We start from the raw sequence: 13,861 nt of genomic DNA on the forward strand, positions 1-13,861 counted from the left end.
CCCCAGCATTTACTGCCTGTGCTGGATGTCTCAGGATAACTCATTTAATTTAGAACTTCACCATATACTCCTTTGCACATCTGCTTTAATTCATCATGTCTAAGTCCTGTCTTCTCCAAGAGACAAGAAACTGTTTCTTCAGTGTGCTCCATAATATCTAATGTGGTACAGGTAGGTGTGTTTGGACTGAGTCCATTGGTGATGCTCACTGTGAAACACAGACCATCAGATGATGCATCACTGTGGGCTCCAAATAGTTAAAACCATATCCTTTTACTGGGATGCTCTGGTCACAGTGTCTTCTACAGAAAAAGTTTTGTCTCTGATAAGGATGCTATGTTTGGATGGCAGAGTTCAGCTGTCACCAAGTTGGTGGCAGTAAAATCAACTTCGGGGGCAAGAAACTCACTTGGCATATGCTACAGAAATGAGAAGATGCAATACTATTTGTTTACCCTATACTTAAGATTTGTAATAAGGGAATTTAGAATCATAGTATATTGATTAGCCTGGTGTGCTGCAGTCCATGGGGTAGCCAAGGGTTGGATATGACTGAGTGACTTAACTGAACTAATATTGATTAGATGGTACTTTTGTCTCATCTCATAGAGTTCTGAGCCCCTTGAAGGCAGGGCCCGTGTGTTATTCATCTTTATATTCTTTCGGGCACTACCTGGGCACATGACAAGTGTTGAAATTAAGGTAACCATCGAAGGACTCTTAAATCATGAGAACTACGCTTATGAAACATAATTTTGAGGGGTGGAAAAGCAGTGCTTGCCACTGGAGACGCCATAATACTCACTGGTTGAATTCTTTCTTTTTAGGCAAGCAGCATACAAATAGAGACTGTGTGCACGTGTGCTCAGTCATGTCTGACTCTCTGTCACTTAATGGGCTGTAGCTCATGAAGGCTCCTCTGTCCATGGGATTTCCCAGGCAGGAATTCTGAAGCGGGTTGCCACTTCATTCTCCAGGGGATCTTCCAGACCCAGGGATCTAACCCACGTCTCCTGCAGCTCTGGTATTGGCAGGTGGATTCTTCACCACTGAGCACATTGAAAACCCTATAAAGACTAACCACGGACAAATGAAACAGGCTGCCTGGGACCTATTTATTGGGTTTTAAATATTGAAAAAGTACATAGAGTTTAAAAAGTATTGCTATTCGTTGGGATGGTACTTGAACACATTATTGACATATTTCACAAACAATAAAAAGCACCAGATTTTAAGGGAATTGTTTTGGAAGATGGAAATGTTCTCCCACTAGACTGTGGTGATGGCTACACAAATTTACCAGAAATCCTTGAACTGTTCCCCCACAATGGATGAATATCATGGTATGTAAATTATAGTTCAGTAAAGCCATTTTTAAAAAATGACCAGTATTTGGTGTAATCTAGGAGTAACATAACCTCCCTGGTTCCTAGAAAATTGGCCTATGGGCATTTTCCTTCCAAACCCTAATCACATAAATAGTGGTAAATGTGGAAAGTTAAAATCGCAGTCTCGTTGAGTGCCAAATAACGCTGAAAGAGGTAGCATCTAACTGGGTCAGTTTCATCTTTCCCTACAATCCTCTCCTGGACACTGAGGGTCAAGATCCACCTGTGCCCGGCAGAAACCTCACACAACATTTTCTCAATGCTAGCAGCCTGGCCGCTGTCTCTCAGGGCAGGGCTTCTCGAAGTGTGGTGCCTGCCCCAGCAGCTGGGACATCACCTACGGAATCAGGATCTCCGGGGTGGAGTCCAAGGAGCCGCAAGCCCTCAGCAACCCTCCTGTGAGTGCAGTGTGGGAGGCACTGCCACAGATGGTTCCCAAGGAGCTGCTGTGGCCCCCATCTCTGTCAGGATCAGGTTCATCTGAAGCCAGAGCCGGGACAAGGAGTAACGCCCTCCTCGGAAACAGAGCACCCACCTCCCAGCTCCTGCAGCTTTGAGCTCCTTGACCCCACTGGGCTCTCTGAGTTCAGGGAGGCCCACGCTTCCAGAAAGAATCCAAATGGATGCAGAGAAAAGGCAGGTGAGAGGTGTGGAAGGCCACCCCTCCCCCATCTCTAAAAGCTGATACAGTGGGAACACGAGATCATTCTTCCCATTTCAAAAACACGCACAACATTTGGCTCCAGAGAATGCTGGAAAAGAGGCAGGTTCAATCGTTGTCTTTTTTCAGAGTATAAGATAGAACACACTCCTTAAGAAAGCAGAAATAAATGCACATGTCAAAACACAGACCGCCTCGCTGTATGTGATGGGCATGTTCCTGAATGGTTACAAACAAATAGAACGTCTGTATATCAAGTCATATTTTTAGAGTCCCAGAAACACAAGTCATATTTTAAAGCCTATTACTTAAAGGATTGTAACGGCAGGCTCCTTTATAAAGACTGTGCCAAGTCGCTTCAGTTGTGTCTGACTCTTTGTGACCCCAAGGACTGTAGCTCGCCAGACTCCTCTGTCCATGGGGATTCTCCAGGCAAGAATACTGAAGTGGGTTGCCATTTCCTTCTCCAAAAATCTTTGCGACCCCATGGACTATACAGTTCATGGAATTCTCCAGGTCTGAATACTGAAGTCGGTAGCCTATCCCTTCTCCAGGGGATCTTTCCAACCCAGGGATCGAACCCAGGTCTCCCGCATTGCAGGTGGATTCTTTACCAGCTGAGCCACAAGGGAAGCCTTGTCTGTATAAAGACAGTGTCTTCTAATTGGATCCCTTTGTCACTGTGGAGTTCTAAATATTGCTCACCTAAACACTCAGGAGAAAGAAATGGCAACCCACTCCAGTGTTCTTGCCTGGAGAATCCCAGGGATGGGGGAGCCTGGTGGGCTTCTGTCTATGGGGTCACACAGAGTTGGACACGACTGAAGTGACTTAGCAGTAAACACTCAGGAACCGTAAGAGCGACATGGAGAATCTACAGACTTGGGGGTTTCTCTGCTGCCAAGGATAAGGAGGAGGATGCGCATAAACACACTGCCCCTTTGGAGACGAAGATGATAGATGGATGGGGAAAGTAGGCCTCAGAGTTTCCCAAAGACACAGGGTGTCACTGGTCTTTTGTCCCAAATGTGAAGCAGAAACAGCCAGTTTGCCAAATCACAATTTCTCTTCAGAACACCTATTAAGCATAAATCTAACAATCCAACCATTTGCACATGAGGGGAGGAAATATTATGGTTGTGACCCCAGCTATATATGTATATATCGTCATTGTTGTTTAGTTGCTAAGTCGTGTCTGACTCTTTTGCAACCCTGTGAACTGTTGCCTGCCAGGCTCTCTCTCCTTTAGATTTTCCCGGCCAGAGTCCTGCAGTGGGTTCCCATTTCCTTCGCCAGGGGATCTTTCCCAACCCAGGGATTGAACCCACGTCTCCTGCATTGGTAGGTGAATTCTTTACCACTGAGCCACCAGGGAAGCCCATATATAGATATGTTTTAAGCAAATACTGAGCTGAGCTGCAGTTTCACTCTCACTCATATTGCTTTGGGAATTCGTTAGGGGAGGGGTACCACTCGGGTAACTGCGGATGGAATGCCAAGCCAGACTTCAAATGTCTTGGCTTCTGTCAGGGAAAAATGCTGTTTACAGAGAACGCAGTGTTGCTAATATGCCTATAATTGCCATCAACTGCTCTTCAGCTGGTGTTCGTTGGCTGAGGCATTTTTAACAGGAAGGTGTGGCTGGAAGGATGTCTTCCCCATCTCAGAGAAACTGTCAGGAGACGGGGTGGTGCAGGGTGGGGGCAGATGAGACTGAGCGCTGACGAGCCTAGTTCTCGGTCCCTTTGATACGTCAACTGCACTACCCGTCTGCAGGAAACACATATAAAATTTTACTGGAGCAATCCTGCCCCCTTCACTGACATAAGGGAAAATATAAATCGGCCAGAAATAATACTGGCCAGCTAGAGCAGCAAGTGGGGCCAAAGAAACACCAGCCAGTGAAGCTCTTCGGCATGAGCGCAGTTGCGCTGGGAGAGCGAAAGGCCAGGCTGGGCTGTGAGTGGAGCCCTGGGCGCTCTGGGGCAGGGCTGCCCATGAAGGAGAACGTGGGAAGGCCACGGCCACCGTGGCCAGGCGCCAGCCTGCCGTCCACACCTGCTCTGAGCCCCAGTTTCCATACTGGCAAAGGGTGGATAAAAATTCCTACCTCGTTAGGGTGTTGTATGGATAAAATGGGAGCTTGTGGGTGAAACCGGGCATACAGAGGCTGAAGAGCAGGTGCTCAATAAATCCAGTGATTCTGGGTTCCTGCTATCACTAAGCACACAGGAGAACCAACCCCTGAGATTGTCTTCAGAACTTTCTCTCTTCAATTAGTGATGCAGTGCCAGTTGGATCTCTCCCTTCCTTCTTGTCTGCCATCCATCCATTCATCCATCAGCCCATCCACCCAGATGTCTTTATGGAACTTCGATTCCAGGTGCTGAGCTATGTTTGGGAAATATGATAGCAACACAAACACGGGCCCTGCCCGTGACAACGTAAAGCAAGACAGAAAATTCAGCCCATTTTACAATGAGGTGAAATGAGAGGAATGATTAAGTACTGGGTATAAAGGGAATGGAGAGCAGAAATAGTCAACACTGACTGCTGAGGGAGGCCCTGGATGATATGCTGAACATGAGCACCTGAAGGGTGAGGAGTTAGCCAAGCAGAACATCAAGAGTGTGAAGTGGGTGGAATGCTCCAGGGGGAGGAGGGGAGAGTCAGGTTCCCTGGAGTCCAGCTTAGACATGACACATGGTCCCCAGCAGAATGATGTCATTAAGTCATGCTCAGTAAAGGCACGGGAGGTACGGGCAGTGATGACACCGGGGTCAGGCCCTAAAGGACCTCGGAAGCCAAGCTGAGGAGTTTAGTGTAGCTTGTGTTTGTTTATGCCAAGCTGAGGCTTTCCAGGTGGCTCAGTGGTAAAGAATTCACCTGCCAATGCAGGAGACACAGGTTCTTCTCTGGTTGGGGCAGATCCCCTGGAGGAGGAAATGGCAACCCACTCCAGTATTCTTGCCTGAGAAATCCCATGGACAGAGGAGCCTGGTGAGCCACAGGCCATCAGGAAGCAAAGAGTCTGACGTGACTCAGCGACTGAACAGCAGCAGGAGAGTCTAAACATTATGTGGATGGTGGATAAAACCACATCTCGGCAAGGCATGAGACTCTTTGGGGACCCTTCATGTGTAAATGAGGATGGAGGAGATGGTCACCGAGGTTCCTTCTATGGACTAATAGAGGCACTTAAATTCTGCAGGAATTTAGCCAAGACCTGGGGATGAGCCATAACAGGTTTAGAAAGTGCTGCTTCTTTGATGGAACAAATAAAAATGCCAGTGGCTCATACTCTCTGTTCAAATTATCTTTAAATGCAGCCCACAGCCTTTTCTTTCACGTTATTCCATTTGAGGCCCGGAAATATCAGTTACCCAGAGCCAGGCTAAGCCAGAGACAGCAAGAGGTGAGCTCTGGTCAAGGAAAGGCGAATCTGAGATAAGGCTAAGCTTGACATAACATTGGCTTTAAGTGGAAACCCACCCAGATGGCAACAGCTGGATTAGCTGAAAAAAAAAGAACATCCAGAAGGAACAAAGGGCTGTATGTTTGTGAGATTCTGGAATAAGATGCCTAACTGTGGTTGGCAGGATCCTGAAATAAAAGATGTCCTGGTGGATTTATTTTGAGCAGATGGTTATCGTTTCAGTATCAGCATCTGTTTCTAAATTAAATCTTGATGCTGGTGGGAATGGAGAAGAATGTTTAAGAAGGCCTGGCCGGGTCTCTGCCTCAGGCAGCACCTCTGGGTGGCCGCATCCTCCTCACTGGAAGAGACTTCAGGAAGGTGCAATTTCTCATCACTGGGTGACACAGAAAACCCTGGCCCCTACCTATCATGCTGGCAACTTCAGAAACTCTTAGAAAGCCTCGCTAAAATTGACTCCACGTATTTCAGCACAACTTGATTCTAAATGTAAGTTCCTTTGTTTTGCTCTTCTAGAGCTTGAAGTAGGTGGGGAAGGAAGATATAATTGCTCTCTTACGAAATCCACCGCTCCCCTTTTCTTTCTGCTTCCCCAAGGCAAAGGGAGGCCGAAGAGGAGAGGGAGGCGGAGGAGAGGGGAGAGGTAGGAAGGGGAGAAGACCGAGGAGGTGAAGGCGGATGAGGGAGGCGGCAGTGCAGAGGGGGCAGAGAGGGGAAAGACCTCGAGGTGTCTGCGCCTGCATCCAGACCGCTGCCCACCTCTGTCCTGCGGACCCTCAGACCCCGAGGATGCAGCTCCACCTGGTCCACCCAGAGAGCCACAACGGTGGGGGCCAGACTGAGCAGGACAGTGCTAGAGTCAACGAGGGGCGACGGCGGGCACCAGCAAAGGCTGTGGAGATGATCTCAAATTCACATATTTGTTCTGGAACATCAGGCTTCTCCACTGGCTCAGTAGGTCAAGAATCTGCCTTCAGTGCTGGAGACACAGGAGACAGGGTTTGATCCCTGGATCAGGAAGATCCCCTGGAGAAGGGAATGGCAACCCACTCCAGTATTCTTGCCTGGAGAATTCCATGGACAGAAAAGCCTGGCGGAGCACAGTCCATGGGGTCACAAAAGAGTCGGACGTGACTGAACAACTGAAGAACAACAGCACAATTCGGGAACATCATCCAACTTTTGTGGTTGACAAAACCCTTCCTTCCCACACCCACGTCTCTCCTCCATGACTCTGTGGTTGCCTTGGTCCCTGTATGTACCCGGGATGCCTAGGACCAAGGTTACAGCCATTACAACTCCGGCTCCTCTAGAAGCACCCAAGGCAAGGCCTGAGGGAGCCCGTCGGGGAATCACGTTTGCCATCAGAGATGTGGTACTTGGTGGCAACAGCACAGATTTGCGAAAAGCATGAGTTCTGGAGTCTAGCGGCTCAGGCCCACAATCCGGCCTGCTTCCTGCTGCTGCTGCTGCTGCTGCTGCTAAGTCGCTTCAGTCGTGTCCAACTCTTAGCGACCCCGTGGACTGCAGCCTACTAGGCTCCTCCGTCCATGGGATTTTCCAGGCAGGAGTACTGGAGTGGGGTGCCATTGCCTTCTCCGGCCTGCCTCCTACCAGAGGTCTAATCTGGGGCAAACGACTTACTCCCTGTTTCTCTGTTTCCCAGGCTGCAAGCTGGAGATGACATCAGTGCTAGCCTGCCTGCCTGTCTGGGAAGGGTGTGGTGAGGATGAAATAACACACCTAAAGCACCTGCGGCAGTGCTTGACCCACTGCACGTGCCATGTTGAGAGCTCGTTCTTGTTGTTTGACCATGATAAAGGAAATCAGTTTTAGACCTCAGTGTCTCTGAAGTAGGGGCTAACCCAGGGATAAGAAGACAACATCTGTGGAAAAGTACAAAGCTCCTTCAGATGACTCGAGTCTCTCCTGAGAATTATTTAGTGGTTTAGTAGCTAAGTCGAGTCCAACTCTTGCAACCCCGTGGACTGTAGCCTGCCAGGCTCCTCTGTTCCTTGGGATCTCTAGGCAAGAATGCTGTAGTGGGTTGCCATTTCCTTCTCCAGGGAATCTTCCTGACTCAGGAATCGAACCCAGACCTCCTGCATTGCAGGCAGATTCTTTACCAACTGAGCTACGAGGGTTATTTAGTGGGTCTAATACCTAATAGTGGGGCTTCCCTGGTGGCTTAGTGGTAAAGAATCCTCCTGCCAATGCAGGAGATGTGGGTTTGATGTCTGGTTCAAGAAGATCCTCTGAAGAAGGAAATGGCAACTCACTCCGATATTTCTGCCTGGAGAATCCCATGGACAGAGGAACCTAGTGGGCTACAGTCCATAGGCTCGCAAAGAGTTGGACACAACTGAGCGACTTAAGTGCGTGTGGGTGCGTGCATACACACACATGCAAAGAAAACAGGATAATTCAGAGGTTACAAAATAACTCCTTTAACATTGATCCTGACAGAACCTCAGCAGAGGAAATGAAACTTTTGGCAGCCAGAATGGGTCTTGTAAATGGTAAACCAGATCTTGTCCATCCTTGGTCCAAGATGCTATGATGGTTCCTAAGTTCTTCCAACAGCTATGACCCAGCTCATCTCCTTTCCGAGCACTTCTCCTTCTCACCCCAACCCGAGTGCTCCTCCTACAGACCCTCAACTGTATCGGGCACATCCTCCCTTTGGGCACAGGGGTTTCCCTGCCTAGATCCCCGCACGGCTAATTCTCTGGCCTCCTGCGAGTCTCTGCTCAGACCTCTTCTTCTCAGTAAGAGTCCCACTTAGTTCTCTCCCTGACCTACTTTGCCATTCCCCCGACAACAGCTCTGGCTCTGCTTTTCCTTTTCTCCATATCATTGGTAACTTTCCAACCTACAATGTGATCTGCTTTTTCATTATGTTTTGTTGCTGTTGCTCAGTCGCTCAGTCGGGTCCAACTCTTTGCAGCATTATGGACTGCAGCACGCCAGGCTTTCCTGTCCTTCACTGTCTCCAGGAGTTTGCTCAAACTCATGTCCATTGAGTTGGTGATGCCATCCAACCATCTCATCCTCTGTCATGCCCTTCTCCTTCTGCCCTCAATCTTTCCCAGCATCAGAGTCTTTTCTAATGAGGTGGCTCTTCACATCAGGTGACCGAAGTATTGGAGATTCAGCATCAGTCCTTCTAATGAATATTCAGAGTTGATTTCCTTCAGGATTGACTGGTTTGCTCTCCTTGCTGTTCAAGGGACTTTAAAGAGTCTTCTCCAGCACCACAATTATCTCCTCTCCATTAGAATGTGAGTTCCCGGAAGGCAGAAGCCTTGCCTGTTTTGTTCTCAGGTGATTCCCCAGTGCCTGGCACCCAGAGGACTCAATACATATTTGCTGGACAAATAAGAATCTTGCTTCAGTGCTACTAGGGCAGCAACCTCCAGTGAAACTGTTTGCCTGAGACATAAATGGCTTCCCTTTAAAGTACCTCTTTCTCTTTCCGTAGTGCCAGCTTGCATCTCTCGTGCTATGTGACCGACCAACTCCCTCCTCAGCCCCAAGTGTGGCCGTGGGCCTTTCTCCTGGCCGTGGGGCAAGGCTGAAATGCCACGCCCATGGCTGCTGCCCCTGTCTCAGCTCTTGGGCAGAGTTCCGGGGACAGTGCTCTGGGCCTGAGCTGAGGTCTTGCTCCACCTGCTCAGGAAGAGGATGTGAAGCTCTGAGTTCTCACTGTCAGCCCGAGGTGCCCATGAGACAGTGGCACTCAGCCCCTCCAGCTAAGGAGGCCACCACTGCTCCTGGCTGCAGCAGGCACCCAGGTGTCTCCAAAGCTGGGGGCTCTGGGGCGGGGTGGGGGGGGGGTGTTCACCCTGCAGCATGGCTGGAGGGTCTCTAGCAGCCCTGAGCTTTGAGCTGTGGATCCCGCTCTGGCCCTGCCTCTCCCGACTCTCCCACGCCTTGTTAGCGCCTCCACCACAGGTGGGTGGGGGTGAAACCTGGTCTCTGGCAACCTTGTTCATCTGGGGTTCCGGCAAAAGAGGTGGTGAAACTCGGGTGAGACTCAGGGCAGAGAAGTAGTTTTGGATTGCAGTTATCCCTCTCATCTCTAACCTCATTACTGAGAATAAACGAGATGGCTACAAAATAGGGCTCAAAAAGGAAGATGAAAGGAAACACGTATTTCATAAAAAGAGGAAAGATTTTCTTTTGGTCTTGCCCACCAACTTTCGCCACGTCCATGATCTCATCTCCAAAGACCTGAGTGTTTTTCTTTTTTTTAATAGCCCATAATTACTTAATCATTCCAGTTCTGCTGTTTGTTCTCAGCTCTAAGTGCCAGATAAACATGCTGTTTATTAAGGAGATAACCTAAATTCATGGAAAAATCAAAACAATTTGAGAACTTCTGAACAGTGATTCTTGTCTTATAATTAAAACATGGAAAAAGCAAAAAAGCGTTCAGATACTAAAATGGTTTCCTTCTCAAGGTCTGTTTGTTTAGAAACTCCAACTTAAAAATTTAACTTTCAACCTGAGTGTTAGTTTCTGCACTCGAAATCAATCTGCTCTGCACATCAATAATTCTGAACCAGGATGTGAGCTGCTGGTGAGCTTTGGGGTACCTTGATCAGTGTGAAAACTCTGTTTCTGTTGGGCCGTGTGTTTCAGGCAGAACAGGAATGGCTAAGCTGAGGGCGCACTCAAGAAAGGGGTGGGTCATGGTGGCAGAGGGAAAAAGCACCCAGAAAGCCCCATGTCTATGGGAATGCTGTCTCACGAGTATACAGGAGAACTCAGCTAGGGTACTAGCCAGGCAGGAATGGCCACGTGAATAGGCCACGACTGTGAAGGCACTCTGATCTCTCAAGGGTGCCACGAAAAAGTCTAAAACCAAAGTAAGACAGGAAGACTGAGGACCACCCCTCTAGCCTTTGATTAATAGGAAGTGTTACCATGGAGAGAAAATTACGCAAAGAAGAGGATTTTAAACCCTAATATGTATCTTAAGGCTAGAATGTGATTCTGAAGCTTCAGCTAAAGTCAATGGACACACAAAAAAATACAAAAAACAAAAAATAAGACACTGGATATAAGATAAAAATCAGAAAACACAAAAAAGAAGATAAAGAAAAATAGGTCTTTGGATTAAAAAGCAAACAATATATCACCACCCCCACCCCCCCCCCCACCCCCATTACAATCCCTGTGGTCTGTACCTTCTAGCGAGGCCTGTAGGTCTTTTATGTTTTGATCTAGAAGCTGTGAAGGAAGGAATCCTGAGCCTGCCTGGGGCCTGGGGTCCGGCTCTCCCGGGACCGCAGCGGGCACTGGCTCCTTCAGCCGACCGTCTCCAAACACAGCCGCCCACTCTTTGCTGAACTCGCCCTCTTCCAGGGAGGAAGCGCTGAAGATTTCACTCAACAGCAGCAGGTCATCTTTGTCAGCACCTTCAGGTTCGGGGGTCCCTGCCATTGGGCCCAGGCAAGCTGATTGAAGTAACAGAGCACAAAACACATCACTCCCACAGGCTTGGCTTCTAGGGAACAGATGTAGTAGGGGCTGGGCTGAGACAGACCAGCTAGATTTTTTAAAAAGTTAATCAAAATATAAATTAACCCTATTACAGAACTTCAGAAATTTCCCACTGAAAGCAAGCACGATCCTATGGGGCCTTCCTATTGACAGACACGCCCTCTCCCCCTATGGCCCCCAAGCCTCTTGCTTGTAAAAAAGTTTAAGCTTCCGAGGCCTTCCCAGAGCACCAAAGAGCAAATTTAACCAGAGAAGTAAAAAAAAAAAAACACAAAAATGAAACAGAAACAAAGAACAATGAAATGAGACCCTGGGTTGGCCGAAAAATTTGTTTGGGTTTTTCCATACCGTCTTACAGAAAAACCTGAACAACTTTTTGGTCAACCCAATCATAATAGCTTAGTCATAAAACAAAGTCAAGGACGTTTAGTTTCTCCTCAAGGGCTATATAGATAATATCCTGAGCCATATCCTTGAGTTGTTTTGTAGATACTAAAACTCCCACCCAGTGGAGGAAGTTAGCTACATACTGACCACCAGCACTTAGACAGGCTGGAACCAGATGATGACTGAGATTCCTGAAACATCACCCTGTTACCTCACCATCACCCAATCAGACAATTGTACTTGAGCTGATCAGGCACCCTGCAACCCACACCTATTCCCTAAAAGGGATCATGGGGTTTGGGCCTTTTGAGCATGAGCGGCCTCTCCTCCTTGCTTGGCCCTCCAATAAATGCTGTAATCCAGTGTCAGTAAATTGGCTTCAGTGCAAGTGGAGCAAGCAGATCCTTATTTAGTTTGCCCGCATTTTCTTTCCTTCAAAGCAAGTCCAATTTCTGAGCATCAGTAGAACTGCATTGAAATGGATGCATGGATATGTGCTCAGTCATGTCCAACTCTTTGTGACCCCCTGGGCCCTAGTGGGCTACAGCCCACTAGGCTCCTCTGTCCATGGGATTTCCGAGGCAAGAACATTGGAGTGGGTTGCCATTTCCTCCTCCAGGGGATCTTCCCGACCCAGGGATCGAACCCACATCTTCTGTGTCTCCTGCATTGCAGGTGGATTCTTTACCAGCTGAGCCCTCAGGGAAGCTCAAATAGTTTCCATAAAAACTCTATAGAGTTTTGGTGTCTCCTTAAAATAACAAACTTACTATCAATACATTTCTTGGATATGAAACAAAGCCAGGCTTGAAGGCATGCTGGAGATCTTAGTTCTGGTTACTGTAGCTTCCTGAATCTTCCCACAGAAGCCTTGCATCCACAGCTGAAGCACTACATGGCAGCCTGCCCTGCCATCTGGCCTGAGGAGGGGAGCCTCATCACAGCCCAGACTGACCCAGCAGAGAGGATGATCAGAGGCGCCCTGCAACCCACACCTGTTCCCTAAAAGGGATCATGGGGTTTGGGCCTTTTGAGCATGAACTGCTTATCCTCCTCGCTTGGCCCTCCAATAAAAGCTGTACTTTCCTTTACCACATCCAGTGTCAGTAAACTGGCTTTAGTGTAAGTGGGGCAAGCAGCGGGGAGCAGAGGTTTCAGGAAGTCTAACAGTGACCAAGAAAGACGTCCTCTTCCCGTCTCCTTTGGGGCACTGCAACTGCATAAAGCAAAGCAAAAGGTGGATCTGGTTTGCCTGAGGGCAGCGGTGAAAATGACGGGAAACTGGGCAAAGCAGTCAAGGATGAGTTTCACAGGCCAAAGACGCAGCCCTGAAGGGTTGGCTGGACCAGAGGAGTGGACGCTGGACCACCCTTTCCTTGCTGTGTGACTCGCTTGAGATCCTTACCCCATCTGGGCCTCTGTTTTTTCATCTGTAAAATTATAATGTTAATAATGTCCACTTTGGAATATCCTCAGGAAGATCAAAAGGAATATATCTTAAACCTCACTGCTGGTCCAGAGGAAAGACTTTAAAGAAGAGACTGATTCTTACCAGATGAACACCGACAAAATACTAAATGGTGAGCACAAGCATAGCGGAGGCGTTAATTATCATGAATCCTATAACCTTTCGTTGAGTTTTCTACACAGTTTAAAAACTAAGAACTGATAGGTTTATTAACTCTGGCTTTGTTGTGATATCTAATTGCCACTTGGAAACTATAAACATTTCTGTTGTAAGTTATGAAGAGAAGGAACAATCATGATTTATATTTTCTCTGAGCTAGATTTTAATGCTGATACTGACACAGTGAGATTAAGAGGTTTTCCTCAAATATATGAGATACTTTTTTAAAGTCTTCACTTGTGAATTAAATAAAGCTCTTATCTCCGTTGGTTTTATTGGATCTATTTGCAACCACACTTTATAGAAACATTGGGGAGATCTGGAGTGTGCCAAGCAGACTGTCTATACACGGCCGGCGGGGGAGGAGAAATACAGGCACTTTCATATCACTGTGGTTTAAAAATAGAGGCGAAGGATCACCATATTTGGACAACTGTCTAATTTCAGCATTCTTCTGTTTGTGTTATCACAGAGGTTTTGCACCAATATCTGGCCTGTGGGTGTGGTGGTGAGAAGATGAGGAAGATGGCATTTTATTACGCCGGCTTCCGAGATGGTTCTGTGGTGACGGGGGCACTCAGGAGCCACCCAGGCCTGCTCAAGGTGGGAAGGGCTGGGCAGGAGAGACGAGGCCCTCGCCACTGGAAGCGGAGGAAGGAGCCTTGGCTGTGACAGGGCGTGTCCGCCAACACTCATCTGAGCCTCCCTTCCCACTTCTCTCTTCAGTCTTTCTCAGCATCACCCTTTTTACACACATTCACTTCGCAGAGCTCAGTACTTCCTCCTTTCAGTTGGACCTAATTGCCCAAACCTTTTCTCATGGTTTCCTTTCTGGCCGGACTGAAACCAGATGA

The 13,861-nt window shown here is 48.0% G+C and overlaps 1 protein-coding gene across 50 annotated transcripts in view; it reads right to left on the minus strand.

Annotated features, from left to right (window-relative positions):
- The window catches only part of ICA1 (islet cell autoantigen 1), a 165,401-nt gene that overhangs the window by 4,011 nt on the left and 147,529 nt on the right, over positions 1 to 13,861 (minus strand). For all 50 annotated transcript variants that reach the window (XM_069587524.1, XM_069587566.1, XM_069587552.1 and 47 more), the window contains one exon: positions 10,678 to 10,947. In XM_069587524.1, the coding sequence (XP_069443625.1) occupies positions 10,678 to 10,947 (270 nt within the window). The remainder of the gene's footprint in view (positions 1 to 10,677; positions 10,948 to 13,861) is intronic.

Source organism: Ovis canadensis, chromosome 4 (genome assembly GCF_042477335.2).
Source record: "Ovis canadensis isolate MfBH-ARS-UI-01 breed Bighorn chromosome 4, ARS-UI_OviCan_v2, whole genome shotgun sequence".
Lineage (NCBI taxonomy): Eukaryota > Metazoa > Chordata > Mammalia > Artiodactyla > Bovidae > Ovis > Ovis canadensis.